Source organism: Acanthisitta chloris, unplaced genomic scaffold (genome assembly GCF_000695815.1).
Source record: "Acanthisitta chloris isolate BGI_N310 unplaced genomic scaffold, ASM69581v1 scaffold23558, whole genome shotgun sequence".
In the NCBI taxonomy this organism is placed as follows: domain Eukaryota; kingdom Metazoa; phylum Chordata; class Aves; order Passeriformes; family Acanthisittidae; genus Acanthisitta; species Acanthisitta chloris.
This window is the reverse complement of record NW_008687026.1, coordinates 41,285-64,912: the sequence shown is the minus strand read 5'-3', so window position 1 is coordinate 64,912 and position 23,628 is coordinate 41,285. Positions and strand designations below refer to the sequence as shown.

The window sequence follows — 23,628 nt, the reverse complement described above, 5'->3', positions numbered from 1 at the left end:
CCACAAAGCAAACCACAGACTGGCAAAATTTTATGGCTGGTCTTGCAAGAGCATTTAGTATGCAAATACACTTTTTAAAGATGTACAGACACATTTCCCCAAAATCAGCTGCAGCCGAGCACTCCTCTCCAAGTGCTCAGTAATTTTGACCCAAATTAGACACCAAGCCCTTTCTGTTTGGATGTTTTGCTTTGTTTTTCCAGCCTGAATGTGTCTACAGATATTTTCTTAGTTATACAAGGCCAATGTTTCACTTTGCAAACATTGAAGATGAAGGAACACTTGAAGCTTCAGCACCAGAAGGAAAACATGGAAGAGTGCAGAGGGTAGCTCCATTTGGAAGCACAGAGCTATAACAATTATTGTTCCAGTTTGATACAAGTAACTCCTAAAGACTTTTGTTCTAAGTAGTCCCATTGTTCCTGACAACCAAAGTGGTTCTCATGTGAGATTGGACCTTCGAGACCCTTGAGCTGATACAGTTTGCAATCCTGCAGAACAGCAACACAAACCAGTTCCCCATGAGCAGTGGAGAGAAGAATACTTGCAATTCCTTGCAAAATGTCACCTCAGTTTGTTCAAAAGTTCACCTCAGAAAAGGGAGACTATCAGGAGTTTGTTCCTGTCTTTTGACTGTTGTTGTTGCTGGAGAATTGAGTTCTTGACCTAAGGTTTTATTTATGTGTTAGGCTGAGTGAGGGCAAGGAGAGATGAGGAGCACCGTAGTATCAGCAGACTAATTAATATTACTTGTGATGACACTGATGATTTTCCCTATTTGTCACCCATCTCTCCTTATTATCCTCATTTTTCTGCCTTCTCAGTTTTTCCAGAGTGCTGTCAACAGAGCTGTGAAAGTTCCTTCTGTGAGAGAACAACATTGCTGATTTCTTCTAAGTCTTTGCTTCCATAGGAAGCAGATACCTGGCAGATTTGCAACAGAATGCTAAATCAGCTATGGAAGTTTTGCACTGCTGTCTGTTTCTGAGAAAGTCGTAGAAGTTCTTCTCTAATTGCTTTGATAAGAGAGGCTGAAGAGTGACCTGGCTGGAGGTCCTCAGTGGAACTGGTGGTGTAGCAAAGGCCCTGGCCCTGAAGGCTGTTGTGTGGAAGCTGAGCAGGAGGTGCTGAGGGCTGCCTGGCTGAAGTCCTCGGCATCTGGAATACTGGTGAGGAGGAATATTCTTGGTGTCCATGCATATGCGTCTAGAAAAAGGCAGAGAGTATTATTGTACTTTCTGAATAAACATGATTATCCCAGAAAAAAAAAAAACAAGAAAGAAAAAAGGCAAAGAGCAGAGGGGAAAGCAACATGAGATGCTTCTATCTGCTGCCACTGTTCTCCTGTCACATGAATGAGTGATTTCTCTTATGAAGCACAAAACAACAAGTGTACACAAAACTACTGGACTGCCTCAATTTCAGGGATTTTTCAAAATGTCTTTCAGTATCCATGAAAAAACTCTGACCCCCTTTCCAATCCTTGGTATGTTTGGAAACTGAAGTGGAAGGAGGTGGGGAGAAAACCCACAGAACTGGAAGACAACAGAATTGGCTTCTCTTTCCTTCCCTTTCCATCAACTTCCTAACAGACAACAGGAAAAACCACTTTCTTCTCAGCTGCCATTTTTCCATAGTATTTATAAGCAGAGGTACTCCAGTTTGAACTTCCCCTGCTCTGCCTGGCTTGCCTGCTCAGACTGCACACTTGTGAGGACCCTGTGACAGACCAGTGCCCACCAAAACACGGGAAGGAGTAAACGACTCAGACTGAAAAGATCAGATTTGTCTATATTCAACATCTGTTTTATATAGCTGAGAAACACTATTCCAGTTTAGGGACAATCATTGCTTCAGGGCAGAAAGGGTTTAGTTCTGCCATTGTTCAGTAACATACACTTTCTAACAAGAGAGAAACAAACTAGAAACCCAAGTTTGTGGCCTCTCTGTCTGGAAGATCATCTGCTCAGGGTAAAAGAAAGCACAAATTTACAGTACACTTGGTGACTGCAGCAACTCCCATATGGACACAATGAGGCACACAGTGAAGTCCAATCCCAGCTGACAGTCCTGAAGCAAGAGTCTCCTCCTGCCTCGCACTGCTGACGGCCGAGACAGCCAGAAGTAAGCACTGGACACAGGACTCAAGACACACAACTGGGAGCCAAGCAGCATGATCCCTCCTCCCGGGGGATGGGGAGCAGCTGGCTCAGCCAACTTGGACCACAGTCAGCACAACTCACTGAGCACTACCTTTCTCTGCGGATAAGCCTTAAGTAGTAGCAGAGAGAGCAACCTGATGAGGGAAGAAAGCACAGCAAGGTCAGCTGGAAAGAGATTTGGGAGTGAAGGGGAAGGGAATGAAGGGGTTACAAAGCACAGCCTGGGAGGGACATGGGGGACCCAGAGAATGGTGGCAGGAGTGCATAGGGAACACAGAAATGCACAGGAGGAAGTTCCTTAACATCTCTCACAATATAAATGAACAAAATTTAAGCCATTTTGTATAGAGCAGAACTAACAATAGATTCTGACTCTTGTGCAGTTCACATACAGCACTCACCATGTACACATTTAATGAGGGGAAAGAGATTAAGAGGCAAAGAAGCTTTAACAGAAGAGTGATAGGCAAAGGTTTTCCAAGTAATGTCTTGGCTTATTTCTTACAAAAGAGAGGTGATTTCAGCATCACAAAGGAATGAATGGGTCTCTTGACTGCTCAGAATTATTCATCTGGCAGTGAAACCTGAAACTAATTCGTATGTGCAGACTGCAGTTGGCAAACCTGACAAGTACTCTGCGGGTTCTTAAAGAAGAGATGACATAAAAATATTAATAGCAAACAATTTAATACTTGAGTCCTGACAGCAGCCTAAATTATGCTAAGGCTGCTCTCACGTGACTCAGGTCCTGCCCCACACTGCACTGAGCCGGCGTCACAAGTGTGGTTCCCAAAGGAATCAGGGAGAACATCCAGTGACTGCAGTGGCTGCTTTTTGCTTTAGGGTTATCGAGATTTTCTTAAATACAGAAATGCACATTGATTTATAACATGTGTTGAAATATATAGTTTTGTATAGTATCTACAAATTTTATATTTTAATCTAGAAACTTCTGTATAACTAACAACAGTACAAAACAATTGACAAAAATATCTTTATCCAATGTTCCTTCCTAAGGAATGAAGATTTATGAGACCACATTGCAAATCTGTTAATCTCCATTTAACATCTGCTGAACTCTGGCAAATTTCAGCTGAATCTACAGAGACACATGTATGTATGAACAGATCCATAAAATTCACAAAACCAGGCAGCTCATCAAGACACAACCTGATTCATGCTATCACTGAATCTGCTCTGAGTGGCCGAAAGGCCAAGTTAGGCTGTGCTCAGCTGGACCTGTCAGCCAGCACCAATCTCACGGGAGCTGTCCAGAGGACACGAGAGCCAACTTCCAGCACGGTGAGGTCGTTTAGAGACACTGCAGTGGGCAGCTGGAGTGGAAAAACACAGTAAAAGGGTCAGAGTAACTTTGGGGAAGCACTGGAAACCTGGAGAAGACTTGGGAGAAGAGTGGAGAGCTACAGGGGACTGAAGGGGGCAAAAGGTGATGTCAGGTGGTGGCAGAGCCAGGGACACGCGAGACACTCCACCCATTTCTGGTTCTGTTGCTCAAACAGCACTGGCTCAGTACTGCACTTTGTGTCAGCTAAGGGAATGCTGCAATTCTCCTGGTTGCCTGGGTCTTCTGGGTGGAGAATCCAGGTGAACTGATGGTAACCTGTACAATGGCTTCATGTCAGAAGGTCCAAGTGAAAAGTCATATTCCAGGAGAAAATCAGGTATTGGCTGCAGGAACAACGGGCGAGGATATTGTGAGGAAAAGGGTTGCTGCAGGAAGGAAAGTGCAGATCCCTCTGTACTTGGTGTGTAAGAAGAATGCTCTAGTCTTCCTAAGGGCAGAATTCAATTTGAGAAACTTGCTGGGAATGACGGAGCAGCAGGACTGTTCACAAAGCACCAGCTGAACAGTGCACCATAAGGAACACGACTGTCATTATATAAAGCCTCACTTCCAAAAGGAGCAAAGACAAATTTAGACCTCTGTCCTAATGAAGGAACCCAAACTCAGAAGGTAATTATTTAACTACAAAAAGCTACAAGACCAAGGCTTTTTTGTCCTTTTACTGGGAAGAATACTTTGCAGGAAAAGCCAAAACTGCTGGTAGGAAAAGGAGAGTGCGGGCAATGGGTAAGCTCTCCTGCAGCTACAGAACACCACATTCAGCCAAGTTTTAGCCCATGATGTCCTCCTTGCACTTTTTTTGAAAAATAATAAACTGCAAAAAAAATCCCACTGCAGTAACATATGAACTGCAGCATCCAGTGAGCAAAAGTCATGTCAAAGCCGAAGAACAGAGATGAACTAAAAGGAAGTTAACCTGGATTGAAGTGACGTGTAGACATCTGAAACTGAGACTGCAGGTGCAAACTGCAACCACATCACACTGTATTTGGTAAATGATGTCAAACCCAACTGTTCGTATACAATTCTCAGACAATGGGTTTGTACCTGAACCCACAATTTCAGCAATTATGTGAGCAATTCAAGGAATAAAATATTAAGAATGATACAGCTGAATGTTACTTGGGGGTCTGAAGGGACAGGCCCACAGATCTAGGAAAGCAATTTTCAAAACACAGAGACAAATATTAAGAAGAGTTTAAGGAATGGCAACCCAGAGATGTCTCTGAAGCTGGAACAGGAGACACCAAGGTCTCTTGTGCAGCTGCTCTTCTTAATGGAAACTATTACGATTATCTCCTGTGTTCAAATACCACAGTTCAGGCACAGAGGACATGTTCAGCTAGGTAAATACATCTTTTGGCTTTGACAGTTAAAGGTTTTGAACAGTGTCACTAGAGTTTGTTTCTAGTGCACCCAGTGCTCAAAAACTTTATGGTGCTCCTCTCAGGTTCATTTGGAGTGGAGGCAGCTCAGTTTCACCAAAATCTAAAGACAAGGCCCATCCTGTTGCATTTCCTTTCTGCAAAGCTATTTCAAGATCCTGAAATACTGCAAAGCAACTTCAAGTAGTGTGAACACACACTGCCTTAAGTATGGAAAAGATGGAGATCCTGCCTTCTCCCTCGAGGAAGAAACCAGACAAAAAGGGTTTAAACAAGGAAGCCAAAGCAGCAGGACAAACTGCCACTCGGGAGCACTGTGATAAAGCTGTCCCAGGTCAGCCTGCCTCAGCACACAAGTGCATCACAGAGACTGGCAGCAGGCAACTGTCTCTCCCCTGGACCGGCCACATGTCATCTTTCACCTCACACACCTGGCTGAACCAGAAATGTCCACCTCCAGAAGCACCACTGCCAAGAGTATGAAACCACCATGGCTGCCTAGGCAACTCCGGGAAACAAATCCATACTCATTTACCACATCCTGCTGACTGAGGCTGGGAAATTCACTGTTTGGAAACACCTCTAATGTTACATGCAAGTACCTTATGCTGTTGCCCTGACTCTGCTGTTGTGCACTGACACAGAGACAGAAGAACTACACCCGTACAAAGTAGGATGGTGGCCTGGGACAATTCAATGTTTTCTACTTACAATGATCTCAAAATAGAGGCATATTTCAAAGAAGAAATGGAAAGCAGTATCCACCTCTGCAGTATCCACCTCATCCAGCTCAGAGGCAGAACTGGATGAACTGCAATGAATGGGTGAAGGCCTCAAGTGAGAAAAAAAAAGGGTTAGGGTAAAATGAGAGGAAGCAGTTAGAGAGCAGCAGAGGTGAAAGAACAGCAAGCAGAAGTCGGAATTGCTAACGAGGGTTTGAAGAGCAAAGCAAAGAATGTCAGAGAAGCAGCTGAAAGTATTCCAGGGAAAAAAGCTCCAAACAGTAATGCAGTAAAAAAATACCCAAACATATCACTACTTTGGAAACTATGCAAATGTGTAACACAGTACTCACTGCATCTCGCCTAGCACATTCATCCTCTCCACGGTACTGGGGCCACCCTGGCCCCCCCGGCTGGCCATGCCCTGCTCTGCCTGAGGGGATCTCCACTTGTTGACCTCCGATCCTGCTAGCAATTCCCACCTGAGTGAGGTGCTGTATCTGAGAACCTTAAAAGCAAATATTGTTTTTTCATCTTTATACACAGTCAAGTTCGCAGGGCAGACAAATGATAACACAAAACTTTGAAACTTTGTAGGAAGCAAGAGACAAGAAGAAAATGGCGCTTTGTTCTGTGCAATTAATAAAAATCAGCAGAAAGAAGCTGTCAGTGTAGGAGAAAGCAGGAAAAGTTAAGTGCATTTTGTGCAGTTCATTTGAGTGTGATGCGTTTCATCGCGCCGCACTGGAAGAAGAGGCTGAGACACATGCATCTCATACAGGGGCGACTCTTCATTCCTGAAATGTGCCACCCCTTTGCAAAGAGCCTCTACTGAGAGCCTTGGCAATGCTTTACTGTGAATCAGCAGCAGAGAGAAGACATTTGCTCCTGTGGGACACCTTCTTTGCATCACACTGGCAAGACCCTAACTCTCCGACTGCTTCCGGTTCCATTTCTCAGAACAAAATACATGACTTTTGTTACGAATGTGGTTCTTGCAGCTTTGCTTTGAGGTTAAATTTTAACTGATGCTGTTGTTAACTAGTGAGGTCAGAACACACTGCATCTCCTTTTAGCCCGATAGCTAACCTCCTCCTTTCCCCTGCTCCTTCCCTTCCCTCCTCTCCTGCTGCTCTCAAACACAGGCAAGGACAGCCACCACGGCAAACAGCAAGAGACACGGGCCAGTGTGCCAGCTTCCCTTCCTCCTGAACCTCCTCCCAAAGAAACAGCATGAATTTATTATTACAGTTATTAAAATAGCATGCTATTATTCATTAGAAATGAAACACATTTGACAAACCCACAGATACATCAAACTGTGCATGTACAAAGGGGAGGAAAGGACACAACAGCATGATTTACGTGATGGACAGTTACATCACCCTCATGTTTTCCTCTCAAAAACCCAGGGTTTGAGAAGTTTGAGACTGGTACACAATTATGCTGAAGAACTGAAGCTAAATATGTGAATTGCCTCCAAACTTTCAAGCAGAATGCACATGAACATTTAGATTACAGTGTGAACCAAGAATAAAAGAGCTGTCATTGAACTACAATAGTCACCACATTCCTATCACTCACTTCACCTTCACAGGGATAGGATAGCAACTGTCAAAACTAGGCTTCAGCTGTGAATCTGTGATCCTATTTCCAGGCTTCTCCAACTCCCCAGGAAGAAAACATCTATCTGGGAGAAAATTAACTGCCACTCGCGGAACAATGTGATATTTTATTCTCAGAATCCATGTTTGCTGCTTGATTGCCACGTGATGTTAGCATTGCTGAGTGCTATGGGAATTGCCTCAACCAAATCAGGGAAAGTGAGTTAAAAGGACAGTAGCAGTAGGTAATGTAATCGACAATTCAAGAGATCCTGCTTTGGTGCTTACCATTCCAAGAAGAGAAATGAGAAACAGAGGCACAGAGAAGTGCGTAGAAATTTTGCCATTTCACATGCTGATTTGAGATGCATCGATTAGCTTGTTTAGCACAAAAGCAACAGCAGTAGAGAGCACAGACTGCACCTTCCGAAACAAGTAATGTTTCATTCTTACACAATGGGATTTGTGAAAATACACTTTGTGACAACCAGTGCTTGTAAGACACTAAACAGGGGGCAAAACAGTGGCTTTTTCTGCTAGGTCCTCTGGAGGCAAAGTTAGCCTCACTCTGTTTCCCTTTGGGCAGTGAAGGTAAGGACCACGTATCAAGTGTAGCAGCTGAAGGAGAACAACATCTTAATGGTGACCTCAGCTAAGAGAAGATCTAGAAAAGGATCAGCTGTTATAGTGCACATTCAGCTGAAGTGAAATGTACCTGCAGTGCTTCCAACAGGTCGTGGCCGTGCCACCGACGGCATTTCCTCGGAGTACATCCCTCTGGAGGAGTACTGAACCTCAGGAGGTGGCTGCTCCGGGTGCATTAATTCTGCAGGTGGAAGAAAACCTGGCCCAAAGTTCTGCCTGTGGAGAAGTAAGGACTTCAGATTAAAAGAAGTTAATTCCCGAATTAGAAATAACCATGTATGTGCACCTTGTACAACAGCTCTTTATGATGCTCAATGTTCACTGCAACCTCAAATGATGAAGAAAATATTTACACCTGAAGAATATATTCCTCCTTCGTGATCTACATTGCACAGGAGTAGTACAACGACACTTTACACTAGTGTTTTTCACATGTTGCAGCCTCCTCAATGCTGAGAAAAAAAAGTCTACAGATCTTGACATCTTGGTTTTCCCCTTGGAGAAAAATGTATCTTCAATGGAAAAAAAAAAAAAAAAGGACAAATAAGACTTCAGTAGTGATGTAGCTGCTTACCCCAGCAACAAAGCTGACTCTGCTCCAGGTTTCTGGGCACACATTTTGGGCCTAAACTAAACCATGCACACTGCATTACACATATTCTGTGAACAATCACTGAGCATGCTGGTAACACCTCAGGAAACTGTCAAACCTTTGCTCTTTAAGACTCCTCCAACTACTCACAGCTGTCATTAGCAGACATGAAAAGATGAAATGTACACAAAAACTAATGTTCCCTATAATTCAGCCTGGTGCTGGTACTCACTGTCAGATATTCACTGAAGATAGTTAGCAACAGAAACTGTAATCAATCTAACTCCACTGTGTCAAAGTAACTGGACTTGTAAAAGAAACCCCATAATTCATTCACTGAGCAGGAACAGAGAGGGAGATGGAAATGCTGCATTTCCTACGCTTCCTATTAACACATTCTAACCCTGGCATGGTGAGATTCCATTTCAGAGCCTGATGGTTATTGATCCCTGGCAGTAAGGTGGAAGTGCTGGTGCAGAGGTTACTAGGCTCGTCGCTCAGACTCCAGGTATGAGCTGAGATGCTCCTCAAGAGGCATTCAGAGCAAAAGATGAGATTCACTAAACCATTTTCTGCAGGAGCCTCTGACTGGTGAGTGTAAGTGAAACAAAGTGAGACAAACATCCTAACTCAGGCACATGAAATTATACAAAGTAAGGACTAGGGGATGAGTTTTATGTGCCTTTTACCACAATGGCATCTAAGCCCTTCCAGGTATGGATTGCAGTTTTACAGCCCTTTGGTTTTGCAGGAAAGATGTGACTGCATCTGATATAAACTACTCTAGATCTGTGCTGTGTTTGGAAAGCTAACCACCTCTGTACAACAGCCAGACAGCACAGCGAGCTGGCACCACAATAAATGGCCTAGTAAAGCCAAGTAAGAGCCTAGAAAAGCACACCCAAGTGATTGCAAACTAAGGCACCAGCTACTTGGCACACTGAACAGAGGAGGCACAAAGGCTCCAGGCTGTAACGATCCCATTGTGGAAGTGCCAGAACTTCCCCAGCTCCCTCATGTACAACCCCACCTGTGCACTCAGCAGATCCAGAGGAAACCACTTCCAACCACACTGACAAAGTAGCTAAAGGAAATGCTTCAATGGAAGGTAGTATTTAATGGTATCACTCCTGTTAATCACTGTACTTGGTGAAGGGTATGACCATCTGGCCCTTTGTGCCTGCAGGGCTGAGCTGAAATTTGTTGATGAATTGCTACAATTTTTTCATGTTGTCTAAAGAAAATATCTTTTCAACATTACTGCAAATGTATTATTTTTGTGCCAATTTTTCAGAAGACGGGAAGTATATCCTTTACTGCTGAAGTGTTGGTATGTGAGAAGTACACATTTAGTAACCCTTCACTCTCCTCAGTCTTCTTTACAATAGATAGACACGGGTTCTCCTTAAAGTCAGAGACCAGCAGAAAAGCACAAAACCAGGATGCAGCTTGCTACCACACAGGCTTTCCAGTGCCCCTTCTAATTCCCAGTCTGAAAACCAGCTTCCAATTTTTGCATATTTGAAAAGAAAGAAATTAATCTCCAGTTACATAAGTGGGGAGATACCCCAAGAATCAGTTTGACACCACTAATCCACTGTGGCTAAGCATCTTTACCTCTGCTGCACGATGCAATATCCCTTTTCTGGCCAAAGCTGTTCGTTGTGCCCCATGTTTGCCCAGCTATTACATGACCTAGGTCTTTCACACTGAATTTTGTTTTCCCCAGGTTGATTCCACCCCATTAAAGATGCTGAGTGCACTTGTACAGAAAGAGAACAGTACACTCACCCAACTATTACTCCACGTGCTGGATATTGCAGCATATGGACTGACATTGACACCTGCCACCTAACCACACTGACCTCAGGTTACTTCTCCTCCACTAACTCATGTGTTGCTTCTATCGATTTGATCACCATTACCCTCAGAACCTGAGAACAATGTATAATCATGGCAACTCTTTCCTTGTTTTCTATGACCAAGCTTTAGGAAACTTCCTGTTTTAATGAAAATCCAAACAAATTCTTTCTGTTACGGTCAACAGCTTCACAGTGTTAGCTTAAACTGGCAAAGCATCAGCATTTGAAGTTTTAATCACGATGCCATTCGTTTGTGATTTACCTAAATTCAGAGTGCCTGTGCCAAATGATGATACACCTCTGAACAAACAAACATGTTGCAAAGACACTTATCTTGCTCAGGTGTATTAACATGGGCTACAGCTACATGACACTTTTGCCTCAACATGTAGCAGCCTGACAAAGAGAAAATCCTCCACAACAACTAGTTATGCTTTGTACTGGCAAAGCTCATAATCTTCAAGGCAACCTAAACTACAACAAATCCACCACAGGTCACACTGTGCCATTTCATGTATGTTCCACTCACACAAACTCTCACCTCCAGCCAAGACCTAAGTAAGAGAACATGCTTAGAAACTCCTTTTCTTGATGGTCCTTTCAAAATCATGTTGCAGAACAATAAAGTTCTTCAAATCCATTTTACCATCAACTTTCCAAGACAGCAACAGGTTCAGGTGAAATCTAGTGAATGACTTGGATACCACTGGGATCTCACATACCATGGAGAGGGTAATGAGGGAGCAGCACAAGACCACAATTCTACCCCCTTGGCTGCAGCAGGTAGAGAGGGTGAGACAGTTCTGACCACAGTGAGTACAATGACTCAGGAGTCCTAGTTTACACATAGCTAAAACACAGGCACCAAATGTGAAATTAACAGTCACCTGGATAACTATTTTTAACTCTTTGCACAGTTCTCTTATAGCAAGGGCAGGAGAAGGCGGAAAATTTGCTCTTCCCCTGATTTTCTAATAGCAGGCCTGCAGGGCAGGCTCAGGTCACTGTGCTCTCACTTGCTCTCAGCTTGGTTAAAAATAGCATGAAGCTGCCAGTCATGTGAAAGCTTTTGCAGTGAATGTTGCCCTGAGGATACAGAAACAAGATGAAAGTGAGAGAATTGGGAGAATTACATGCATCTGAGTAACTATTTCAGGCCTTCCGAAGGCTGAACTCAGTGGTTTACTGACTCTGTGGAAGGATCTCTCTGTATCCATGAGCTAGAAATACATTTCTTTTCAACAGAGGCTTGGATTTCACATAGCATGCATGTGTCACTCCTGCCACTCAAACAAAGCACACACTCTGCATCTGGGCTCCTACTAATGCTCATTTATACAGTACTTTGCATAATAAATACCAGTGCCCATAAGAAATCTGGAAAGACTGCAAGGCAATTAATAAATGACAATTCTGTCAGGGAAAAGCTACCTTGGTAGGAGCCCCGGTGCCGTTGGAGGAGTCATTCCAAATTCCACGTATCTCTGTCAGAAGAATGAGAAGAGCCAAGTTAAAATCACCATGCACACCCCGGGAGGTCCTCTGTCAACCCCTGAAGTAATGCATGGCAGAGATCACTAGGCCTGAAGTGTAACTTGCTGTCAGCCATAAGAGCTTAGTTTTACAAACAGAAGCACGAGAAGGTCTGGGAATTACTGCTGCACTGGGCTGGAGTCTCTTCTGTCTGTGAGAGTCTTAACTTGAAAACCTTTCAGAAACACTTTCTCTCACTTGCCAAAGATCAAGGGTTGCTCCAATGCCTACATAGCTGAAAACTTTCAGCAAACCAAGCTCTGTTTTTGGAGACCTCCTCAGACCTCAACCAGCATCAAACAGCAGCAGAGAGACCACATGGTTCAGACTCAACAGAACTTGAGATGACCTGAAAGATTATCCATGTGTCTCAGTGCTCCACCAAACACAAAAAATCATACACAGAAACACTGCTTCCCTATCCCTCACCTCCTGGAAGCATTTGGACACCCTGCTTACAAATATGACCTGAGCCAAATACATTCTCTTTTCATTGTCAAGATAGGAACTACCACAAAAGTTTTTAAAAAATAAAGTTTGCTCTCAGATATAGCAAGACTGATCTGTGGAAGACCCTAGGGGAGAAGAACAGCATGGTTATCCTAAATGATAACTCCTATCCTTTCTTGTGGTTGAGATGGGAAAAAGCAAAAGAATCAAAACAGCTTAAAAACCAAAGTTCACCATCTTGGGATAGTCACTTCTCAGTTTTCCTGGTTCCAGGAACTGTTCCACATTGTGCTAAGCCCTGACAGCAAGGGCACAGTGACTGTGGCTCAACTGGCGCCAACCACCTGCCCAGAAAACCATTTTAATTTGTATCACTCACATTAAATGGGTTATTTATGTGAAGGGGCTCCAGGGAAGCCAGAGAGAGACTCTGTTAGGAGCTGCAGTGACAGGACAAGGGGCAATGGGCAGAAATTGAAACAGAGAAATTTAGGCTAGACCTTAGGCAGAAGTTTTTCCTCCGAAGGTGGTGAGACACCAGGTTGCCCGGGGAGGCTGTGGCTGCCCCAACCCTGGCAATGTCCAAAGTCAGGTTGGATGAAGCCTTGAGCACCCTGGTCTGGCGGGAGGTGCCCCTGCCCAGGGCAGGGGGTTGGGACTGGATGATCTCTAAGATCCATTCCAACACCTAAAATTCCATTATAAGATTCTATGATATGTAGTGCCCGAATTGGACCATGAAGTGATGCCCCTTGGGTGCCTGTGGTTCCCCTCCCTGCGTGGGCAGGAGTGGTGCTTACTGGCTGTCCTGCAGAGCCCCCAGGGGGAGCGATGGCCGTGGAATTGGCTGCTTGGCTGCTGGGAGCCACCAGCGCAAAGGCGGCGTCCAGCAGCGAGTGCATGGTCTGCCGAGCCTCTTCGATGGACGGCTGCGGCGGCACGTACTGCGACACTGGGTGGGATGGCAAGCCAGGGAACTTCCCCAGATCAGCTGAAGACGATGTCTGAGGTTCAGGAGGCAGGTCTGGATCAGACTGCAGGACAGGGAAAGAAGGTGAAGGGCAGCCACAGAGAAGATCTACCTGGGCTGCTTCCAAGCCACTGCAGGCCTTAAGGCTGAGCAACGCTGTCTTTGCCAGAACCACAATGGGACAAATGGCACAAGTGCTGGTTCTGGACAACACCTGCCCTTACCTTCCCCACTTCTGAATGCACATACATAACACCAGCTGTTCAAACTCTTCGTTCAGGTGACCTGAGAGATTCTACTCTTGGATAAAGCAGGAGAGCTTCGTGCAGGGGTTATTCAGCTATAGCAGAAACCTTACGGTTTGCAAGCACGCAGTGAAGCCATGGACAGCATTTCTCCACCCACAAAAAGGCAATCAGCTCTCTCTACACCTTTCTTTGACTTCTTTGCAGCTTTGGCAAGAAATTAAATAAGTATTGAGCTTATAACTGACCACAGCAGCAGTGGCATTAAGCAATTATTACCTCCTGGAAAAACATACAAAGAAAGCTGTTAAGGAACTAAGTGGTTACCTGCATGGAACTTGAACTTGGGTGCATCACCTGAATGGGATTCACTATGTGCTTCCTAGCAGCAATCCCTCAGGCATGCATTGCAATTACTGCCTGGGAACTTACCACAGGAGACACTGTTCATCAGTAAGAGGAATTAAATAAGCTTTGCAGCAGCAGACTTAGTATCAAAGCTCATTCTTCTCACTGCATGCAGACTGCAAAAACAGGCACCAAGGGGCACAACCCTCTGCTCTATTAGGAGCTTAGCATTCTGAGCATTGTCTCACTACAGATGCTAAAAGGGCTGAGCCTGCTGTGTGACACATCTTAATTAAACAGCGTCAGATGCTAATTCATTCTGCTGTAGCCTGACATTAAAAGCATCATACTCATGTCTGAAGGCAGAGGGAAACTGCAGAAAATGACATCGCAGTCACCTGACCACACATGCAGCTAACAGGGAAATTCTTAAGGCTATTAAACCATCCATTGGGATGAAAACTGCCCAGGGATTTCCAGCGTTAGCATTAGGCTTAGTGAAGTCTGGTTAGAAGTGGTTAAAGATGCCTAAATACAGTTTATGACATGGATTTATGGAACAGAAGTATTCTCCAATGTCTTTGCTTTTTTAGATAGGAAACAAAATTAATTTTCAAGACCTTGCGCCAGGATTGTTTCAAGTTACTGCAGTACGCAGATATGTTTCCCTTTCACTTGTAATTAATTCCCACATTAAAAAGATGAGAAAATTCTTCACAAAATGAACTGTGTCTCCCACTGTGAGAGCAAAGGATGACATTTTATGTGACATTTGAATGTGTAACACCCAGCAAATTGGACTAGAGTGAAACTGTTCAAGACACAGTGGAACATGCCATGCACACTTCCCTGTGCATCACACCGTGGCACTAACAAACACAAGGCTTTGGTTCTTGGCCTCTTTAATATCTAGGAATTCCTGGCAGAATTTTACTGCTTAAATAGTGACAGACTGTCAGTGAAATCCTTCTTTCACCTTGACTTACATGCTAACTATATGTGACTGAAACTAGCCACACCAGAGCATGGTCAGGGGGCCAAGACCTCCCAGTGTCACAACCACCAGCATGATCACCAGAACATCCCTGCCATTCACAAGACATACATACAATATATGCAGAATTATTGACTCCTGGAGGCCTTTTGTATGTCCCATCGCTGTCAGTTGTGATCAACCTGTCCTTCTCTGCATCAATTGGACTCCCGTTTATCTGATGCCGCCGGCGCTGCTTGGGGGAACGCTTTGCACGGGAACTTAACAGGAAGGAAACAAAGAGCAGAGAGAGACACAAAGGTAATCATATCACGTTTTGCAATGTTTCTTCTCATCCCACCCAAGGTTGAACTCCTCAGCCCATTCCTCCCTTCCATATTCACCTCTCCAAACTGTGTGTACCCGAGTCCCCCTGCACCCCAGTGCCTCTCCAGGGTTCCCAGACCAATGTCTGGCACATCTGCAGCAGAGAACAGACCACACTGCCAAGGAGGCTTTGTGCTTGGTGCTTTGGGTTTAACCCCACCAGGTACACCAGCCGAGGAACCCATGCAGCTGGAGAAAAGTTGCTTTCTATCAGTACAGAGGCAGCCACAGGGTACCAGCATTCCAAGGACAAAGTGCTGGTATCCCTAACCCAGAGAACACTTTCTCTGAAAATAGCAGGCCATGAAGGCAGATCTGAGAGGCTGATAATGTGCCTCATAACCTTTCATGTACTCCCTTTGGGTAGTTTCACTAATGTGTGGATTTTTCTTTGACATTCAGAATCTTCCTGCTTTTACTCTGTCCACGGTTTTCCTTGTTTTGCACATTTTCCCCTTCCTTTATAAAAATATTACTACTTGCAGATTGTATTTTCCACGTATCTTTTTTAGTGCTGATATTGCACATTTGATCCCTCAACATCATAGGAGAATTATTCAAACAAATGGGAGAGCAAAGCCGAATTGTTTTAAGACAGTTTTGATACATTTGGGCTTATTTATCCAGAATTCACTGCTGAGAACTAGTAAAAGAATAATTTGCAAACAAAACACATTGGCATGTACTGAAATAAATCAGAATGTTTAGAGCAACCCAGTCCTTTTCACCCAGATAACTCAAATTCTACTAGTGATCAAAATTCTTTTAAGTTCCGAACATTAAGAAGTAGAGTTTTGACACTGAAAGGAAATTGTTCTTTCCCCCTTTGAAGTCCCTACCTCTTCCTGGGCTCTATGAAGACGGTAGGCACACTGCCTCCAGGGTCTAGGATCTTGTCAATCTGCATCTGTGCCTTGCGATATATTCTGTGCTGTTCTTTGGAGTCAACCACCACCACATCATCCACCACCGGGAACTCATAGTGCCCCTTGCGCTTGGCACGAAGACGAATCTTATTGCGGTGATGCTCAATCTCAGATTTGTGCCTCAGGGCTGTTTGTATCTTAAAGAAGGAGAGGAAAAAATGACCCATATTTCTCATTTGCATACTCTGCAAACTGCTCTTGTGTAAACCTCTCCTCCCCCACCACTCTGCCTGCCCCTACCTCCCTCCTCTCTGAAGGACTAAAGTAAGTCACACAATTTACAAACACACTTTCCTTCTTGGGTATTTCATAGGATCTCCATTGTCTCCCCAGGTGGATGCACTATTACACACAGTACAATAGCCAGCATAGCAGGGGCAATTAGAGGGAAGTGGCAATTTGTTAACAAAAGGCAGGAGGAACACAAAAATCCCCTGCAGTCTGCCAGAAGTGACACTGCTTTGACAAAATGAGACTAACCAGTCTGTACTTAGCTTTGCTTGTCAAACAGAAACACATTTCAACAGAGTTGAAATCTGCCACCCATTCCCTTTCATGACCTTCAGCACATAAGAAGCAAGACCTTACAGAGCTAACTGAGCTCATAACTCAGTGTCTGCTGAGCAAGAAGGGACCACCACAAGCTATGGAGAAACACGAAGCCCCTTGGTGGACGCAGCCACTACCCGCCCTAGAGCTCCCTGCAGGCTGAGTTTGCATGCCTTTCTCCCACCGTTTTTGAAATTTCCTGGAGTGCATCTCACCCTCCAGGGAAAGCTACTGTAACACCAGACTGTTAAAAGTCCTGGCCCAACACTCACTGAAATCATTCATATCACTGGGAAACACTTGGGCACCAGGTCAGGTGGCAACAACTGCTCTGCACGTGCTGCACTAGTACCGAAACATCTCTGTCAGAGAATCAAAAACCAAATGGAAACTGTTTTTTTTCTGCATGAAAATCACAACAAAAGCATGAAAGGGACATGAGTCAGGCTTACTCTTTACACTGATAGTGAGAAGTTATATGTCTTCTGCCCACATAATCAATTTCTGTTTCTTGGCTCCTCTTTACCTCTCTCTGTAAGGTACTCAGAAACACAGAACCTTAACAGAATTAAGTTGCAGGTTTCAGTAATCTACCACTCTGACTCACGAGCAGATGCAATCCTACACCCAGTACAAAACCAGATGCAGGTGTCAGGCAGTGCATGATGTGGTTTTGCAGAGTATCACCTTCTCTCTCATGCCCCAGACATGCTCATACTCTGCTCAGTAATGTGAGCACTAGAGGGAGAATGAAGTTTCTCTGTTTACTGTCAGATAAACCCATCAGAAGTTGACAGCAATGAACATGCTGCAAATTCACCCCCTCAAATGTATAACCCACATCCCGAGTGGCTGAAAAGCCGAAAGAAGAGTGCAGACTCAAAGGTGGGCCACACATTCAGTAACACAGCTTCCATTAAGCTGTGTCCTGATGACTCGCTAAAGGATGCTGACACAAGGGATCCTGCCCATCAAAGTTGCCCCTCTCTGTGTTTAAATTTTGGTTTAGGTACCTCTTAAAAACAGGTCAGATTATTTCTCTGGATAGAAATAGGATTATTCCTGTCACTTGTCCAGATTTCACTCCTCAGAAACTAACAAGGAACTCCTTCTGACAAGAAAGCAGATACTTTTCTCTTCCCTCTTGGCTCCAAAAACATTAAAGGCACTTAAAAAATACCTCTTTATTAATTTTGTTGGTCTCTGCCACCCTATCAGAAAGCACTGAGTTCTGAACCGGAGGTGCTGCCATAGGTTGCATAGCAATCAGCTGGATCTTGCTCGGGACCCGCCTGCTGGCATCCGAGGAACGGGACATCCTATCCACATGCTCGAAGATCGAGGCTGACGAGTGCTGCTCGTTTCCGCTGCTGGTCTGAGGAGGTCCTAAAAACCAGCAAAACCAACACAGAGTAAAGCAGTGCTGCCAGGGTTATCTCAGTCAAGTGTCAAGCTCAACAGATGCTGTGCTACACAACTACGTCATGTTGACCATCTGTGTCTAGTTTGCCCTCCAGGCCTTCCAGCTGATTAACATTTAGTGTGTAAGTTTATCCTGTGGTTTGAAAATTACAAACATTTTCCCATTACACTTCCAGAAGGTGCGCTGCCATTCCTGATTTCTGCAAATCAAGCCCCTGGCATTTGTGAACCCCCATATCTCCATCTACTTTGCTCCACAAAAAGCTGTTCGAGTTCCTCTTCACAGTACTTCAGGAGATGCAAATTGCTCAAATGGAAGTTTGAAGAGGAATGAAAGATGTCTCAATGCAAAATGCATTTCTTAAGTGATAGGAGTGATATAGGAACTAAACAAAAAACCCTCGGAAAGCACACAGAACACACAGAGTTTTACAGACAGTTTAGTGACTAAAGCTTTTAAAGCCGTTTGCCTCTCTGTGACAAGATAAAGAGTTCACAGCAATAAGTAAGCTGCACAAATATTGTCATATTGTAATTTGCTGAAGAAGTTAAATCGACTCAAATAGAATCAGCAGAAGATGCTACGGGAACCAACACACATGGAAGTTGCACCCTAGGTCCTGCCAACAACCACTTCAACAGGAATGGGTCATCTCCCCCAAAAGACTGGAAATCTGTAGGCTCACACCAGGGTTTTGCAGTAGAGCACAGATTTAATTCCTGTGTTTTCCAAGTCAGACCTAAGACAGAAACTGTTATGCGGATGAAGGTTGCAAAAACTACTAAACACTTGCAAAATAACCTTTTGTCTTGTCCATACAGTAAAGCCTGCTTTACTGCTTTTCACCATGAAATATAAGCAATGAAAGTCTAAGATTTGTGACTTTTCTTATGGAGGAAACATGAGAGAGTGGAGGGACATAGTCCCACATCCTTGCACAGACTTCTAATCAGAGCACGTGGTTCCCAGGATGCAAATCAGTAGGAGAATCTGATTTGATTCTAAAACAGAATCAATTGTTGATCAACCTGATCAACCTGAAAAGACAGAGAAAACCCTCATGGACTGCCTCGACCTCTCAATCCTCTCTGTGTGCAGACATTGACTGTGGCTATGAATACAAACCAAGATGGGAGCACAGCAAAGCAGATGAAGTCCAGACAGCACAGAGCTGTTACACATACAACAGAACGGTTGTATGGGTCCTAACTCAACACATGAATGAGCTCATTTACAAGTTTTGACAGAGAAAGCAAAAATAATTTCTTGTTTCAAAGTTCTTCTATCACACAATTGTCCATGGTTAGAAAACCTTTATTGAGCTATCTGATGGCACCACATGAATGAAGTTTTGGTCTCAGATAGCCAGCTGAGGTTGCAAAATAATGGAGAGGAATTAACACCCAAATACTGAGCAGAACACGTCTAAAACACCTAGTCCATTTAGGTCACATGTCAGGATCAATGTTCATCACTGTTCCCTGAGATGGAACCACTAATTGAACTGAAATGTCAGGACAATTAATTGCTCTGCTATGACTTTGTAAAAAAACCAACATAGTTGGAGAGAGGAAGGCTAATGCTTCCTGCTCCTCTGGAATAAAGACACAGCAACCAAGGTGCACAGGGCCTCACCCTAAGTCAAAGTCCATGGGATTCTTCCACTGATCGCCAGAGCATGCAGTTTCCAACAAATTTCACAGTTTCTTTGTATCCCAGTAGGTTAAGTCCCTAGGATGCAGCTGATGACTCTCATGAAACACAACAACTGCAAGCATAGTAGCCAACCTTCTATCCACCCTTCTCTACTACTGTAGGTGGACACTGCTATCAGAGGACACAGTCCATATTTTATCACTAGACACGCTATGCACCACTGAAGACAGTGCCAGCTTTCTCCTGCCCTGTTTGCTATGCCTCAGTCCTGGCCAGGAACACACTAGTGCAAGAGAAAATACTTGTGCTTCTTTGCTAGTAGCTTGTGTTTGTCCTGGGCTTCCAGCACAGACATTAATTCTAACAGCATCTCTAAGTTGTTTATACAAGGCTAGTTTCAGGACCAACAGCTGCCTCAGTTTTGCTTCTGTCACAGTGATGTTTTCCTCAATAATCTGAAAGAGTTGGGAGGAAATTAGAAAAACGTGCCCAATGACTATAATTTGTGCTACTGAGATTTCTTTAATACTTCAGTAGCTCAAAAGTAATTTTGTTTTTCAGACTCAGAAGACAAACCCTTCCATTCCTAAGACACAATTGCAGCTACCCCAGGACCTCTATTCACACTTGTACTCAAAGACAGCTCTGGTTACTTACCCACTCGGTTTGCTCCTGACAACATAAAGGAAAGAGAAGAGACAACACAGTAATTATGACAAACAATTCAGCTGGAATTGCAACTGGAAAAAAACACAGCAGTAAGATGATTGCATTTACTTCTGAATGAAATGCATGGACTTGGATCAAACTGCCAAGCCTCAGCTGCACAAAAAGGGAGATGAGTCAGAACTCTGCAGACAGTGTCTCCAATTCTAAAAGCTAAAAATAGCCCCTATGAGTACCAAACTACAGGCATCAAATGCTAAAAAATAGTGTACTTGATTCAGTAAGGGTGTGACAGGTATAAAGGACACATTTTACTCAGTATCTGGTGCCTTTATCAGCTACTTCAGATGCAGCAACACCTAACATTTCTATACCAAAATGAACGTTAAACCTTACATAAAGTTTTAAGCCAGACAGAAAATGAAGAGACAAAAATAGAGTACTCAGCTAAGAAGAAATGGGAGAACATTAACACAGGGCAACAGATTTGAAGTCAGATAGGCTGGAGCAGCTCATAAACCATCCCGAGATTAACTCTGTCATACCAGAATTGTTTTCCTACACATTTTTCACTTGGGCATGACTTCTGGTCTTTAGAGCAAACCTAAGGCATTGAAAACATGCAGCACCAGTATAGCACCTTCTTTTTGCAAACAGTGTGAAGTGGATACAGCTTACAGCTCCTGCTAAGTAATTAGAAAGTACAAAGTTCTGGTCAGATCAGCAGATCCTGTGCTTTGCTTTCTAACACGTCCCTCACAGTGGAAAGATGCTCCATCACCCTTGCTCTTCCAGGACTAGTCCACATTATGGAAGTTTCAGCATCACACATCGTTGAACTTGCTGTTTCGCATCAAAAGTTTGCTGTTTATATGATAACTACCTTTCGTACTCCTCATTTCTGCAACATAAAGAAAAACTGAGTATTGTCTGCTATGACCTTCACTTCATAGGAACCGCATTCCTCAGCAGTCATCTTACATGTCAGCTGGTACTTCATGGATCATGTGGGAAAACATTCAATGTACCAAAGAGACTACTCACAATGTGGTCAACATTTTCTTCTTCTTCTCAGTTTCTGCTGCCATCAAAGCCATGTGTATTAAACACAGGTGGGAATATCACAAACTCCTTGACCAGATACTCAGTATCAGAATTTCCTCTAGGAAGACTATTGTGATTTAAGGCAAAGATCTGGAAGCTAAAACCTCAAGCAAGGAGCAAGCCATCTAAACCCAACAGACTCTCCCAACAAATACCTAAGTGTTTGTGTAGGCACAGTTAACTGCACAACTTTGAACAGGAAAAGCATTTAAAAGAATGCTGTAATTAAGAGATGTCAGTGTGTTTGCAGTGTTGTATCAACTGTTCAGTGATAAAAGAAGTACATTTTAGGGTATCTCTAAGGCAAATAGTGGCACTTGAACCAGAAGGAAGACAGTTTTTTACAAACAATACCACTGCTATTAGCATATTAGCAATGGATTTTCATCTCTAAAAAGCACAATCATGCAGGCATTTTGAGGCCTGAATTACAACTTATCTACAGAACTTTTACCTCTCTGGTCTGCTGTTTTTCCAATCTCACTCTTTCAGAGTTAGAATTACAGACATGTACCCACACCATGTGAAGTCCTGCTGTGACCTCTGCTGCTCAAGTAATTGCCTGCAACTTTGCTACCACCAGGAACACAATTAGGCCTGAAGGGAAAGGGGTTTGCTGGGTGCGTGGGACAAAAGGAGGGAAGAGCCATTCATTTCAAAACCTTGCTGGAATGAAAGGGACACGTAGCTCTTCAGTTTCAACAGAAGCAGCTAAACCAAAATGGGAAGGAAATCAACAGGCGAAGATGAGTTTAGAAAAGTTATGGCACTGGAGTAACTCTTCAAGCCAAGAAAAGCACTACCAGTGCACACAGGGAGAAAAAAAGCAACCAACCCTTCTTCACAGCTCTGCGTGGTCTGCCCTCGTTGGCAGCAGCTGATGGTCTTGCAGTTTCTTCTCCTGTCTCTCTCCCACTGGATTGCTCACTCACTGTGGAGTCAGCGTCGGATGGTGAAATTCTGCCACAAACATCAAAAAAACAAACCAGTCAATGTGCAACATAACTTTGCAAAGGGGCACAGTTCTCACAAGCAAAGAATCCCATGCTAAAATATGGTCAAGTCTGCTAAAACCTTCCTCTGTTTGTGACTGAATTTCTAATACACTATCAGAGGTTAGATATTCCTTGCCATGATGTTACTGCTGTTGCGTGTGAAAAGTGACTGCAACAGGATTCACACTGACAATACTACCAACTCATTTTTCCTTTACAATATACTACAAGAAAAAACTCTGCATTCCCAAGCATCAGTTTCCTTTTCAGACAGAAAATAATTATACTAGGAAGAGGAAACCTGTACAGGCAACTAGTCTAACACTCAGCTTTGCTAACTTGGTGTTCTCCTGCTAACAGTGCAAACCCATGTGCATATCTTCCTGACTAGTCAGATGCAGGGCCACTCAAAAACGCTTCTTTACGTATTTATCTCAGGCAGTCATGAGATTCTTAACATTCACTACCTAAAAATTGCAGTCTCAGTGTTCATAGCTTTTGTGGCCAACACAGAAAAACACATAAATGCCATGATTTTCCCCAACAAAACACTTCAGCTGTGAAATTATTCAGATAGCATAAAACCAGAAAAAAATATAGGGCACACACCACTGCCCGGCTGACCTCAAAGCCTGACTGTCCATGTGGGAGAGTGTCTCTAGTGACCATTGTGTCTTGCTCACATCCTATTCTGGCCAGGAGATCACAACTGAAAACGTGCGCGTCCACGCATTAACCTCATCAGCAAAGGGTTTGCTTTGGCTGGATGGACATCTGAACTCGTTACTGAGGCTTCTGGCTAAACATCAACCTGCCAGGAGTCAACAGACTAAGACAACTACATCCAGCCTGACCAGTTCATTGAAAGTTAAATCTACTCCACATTCAACTTCCCTTTTTCTCCTCTCTGGACAATGCACCGATCTGAAAAACCACAATACTAATGTCACAACCCAGTTAATAAAAAAATATCAGGGAAAATACGTTAAATGGTCCTCAATGAACTCACAGATCTGCACTATTGCATCTTTTCCTCTTTCTTAGAGAGAGGGTGCAGAGCTAGCA

At 43.8% G+C, this 23,628-nt stretch overlaps 1 protein-coding gene across 1 annotated transcript in view; it reads right to left on the bottom strand.

Moving 5' to 3' along the window:
* Positions 1-639: 639 nt before the first annotated feature.
* The window catches only part of KIAA1549 (KIAA1549 ortholog), a gene marked incomplete at its 5' end in the record, with an annotated part of 62,820 nt that continues 39,831 nt past the window's right edge, over positions 640-23,628 (bottom strand). The window contains 9 exons of the mRNA XM_009080436.1: positions 640-1,206; positions 5,989-6,143; positions 7,955-8,100; positions 11,770-11,822; positions 13,122-13,355; positions 14,994-15,138; positions 16,084-16,307; positions 17,900-18,105; positions 22,404-22,528. Coding sequence (XP_009078684.1) covers positions 952-1,206; positions 5,989-6,143; positions 7,955-8,100; positions 11,770-11,822; positions 13,122-13,355; positions 14,994-15,138; positions 16,084-16,307; positions 17,900-18,105; positions 22,404-22,528 — 1,543 coding nt within the window. The remainder of the gene's footprint in view (positions 1,207-5,988; positions 6,144-7,954; positions 8,101-11,769; positions 11,823-13,121; positions 13,356-14,993; positions 15,139-16,083; positions 16,308-17,899; positions 18,106-22,403; positions 22,529-23,628) is intronic.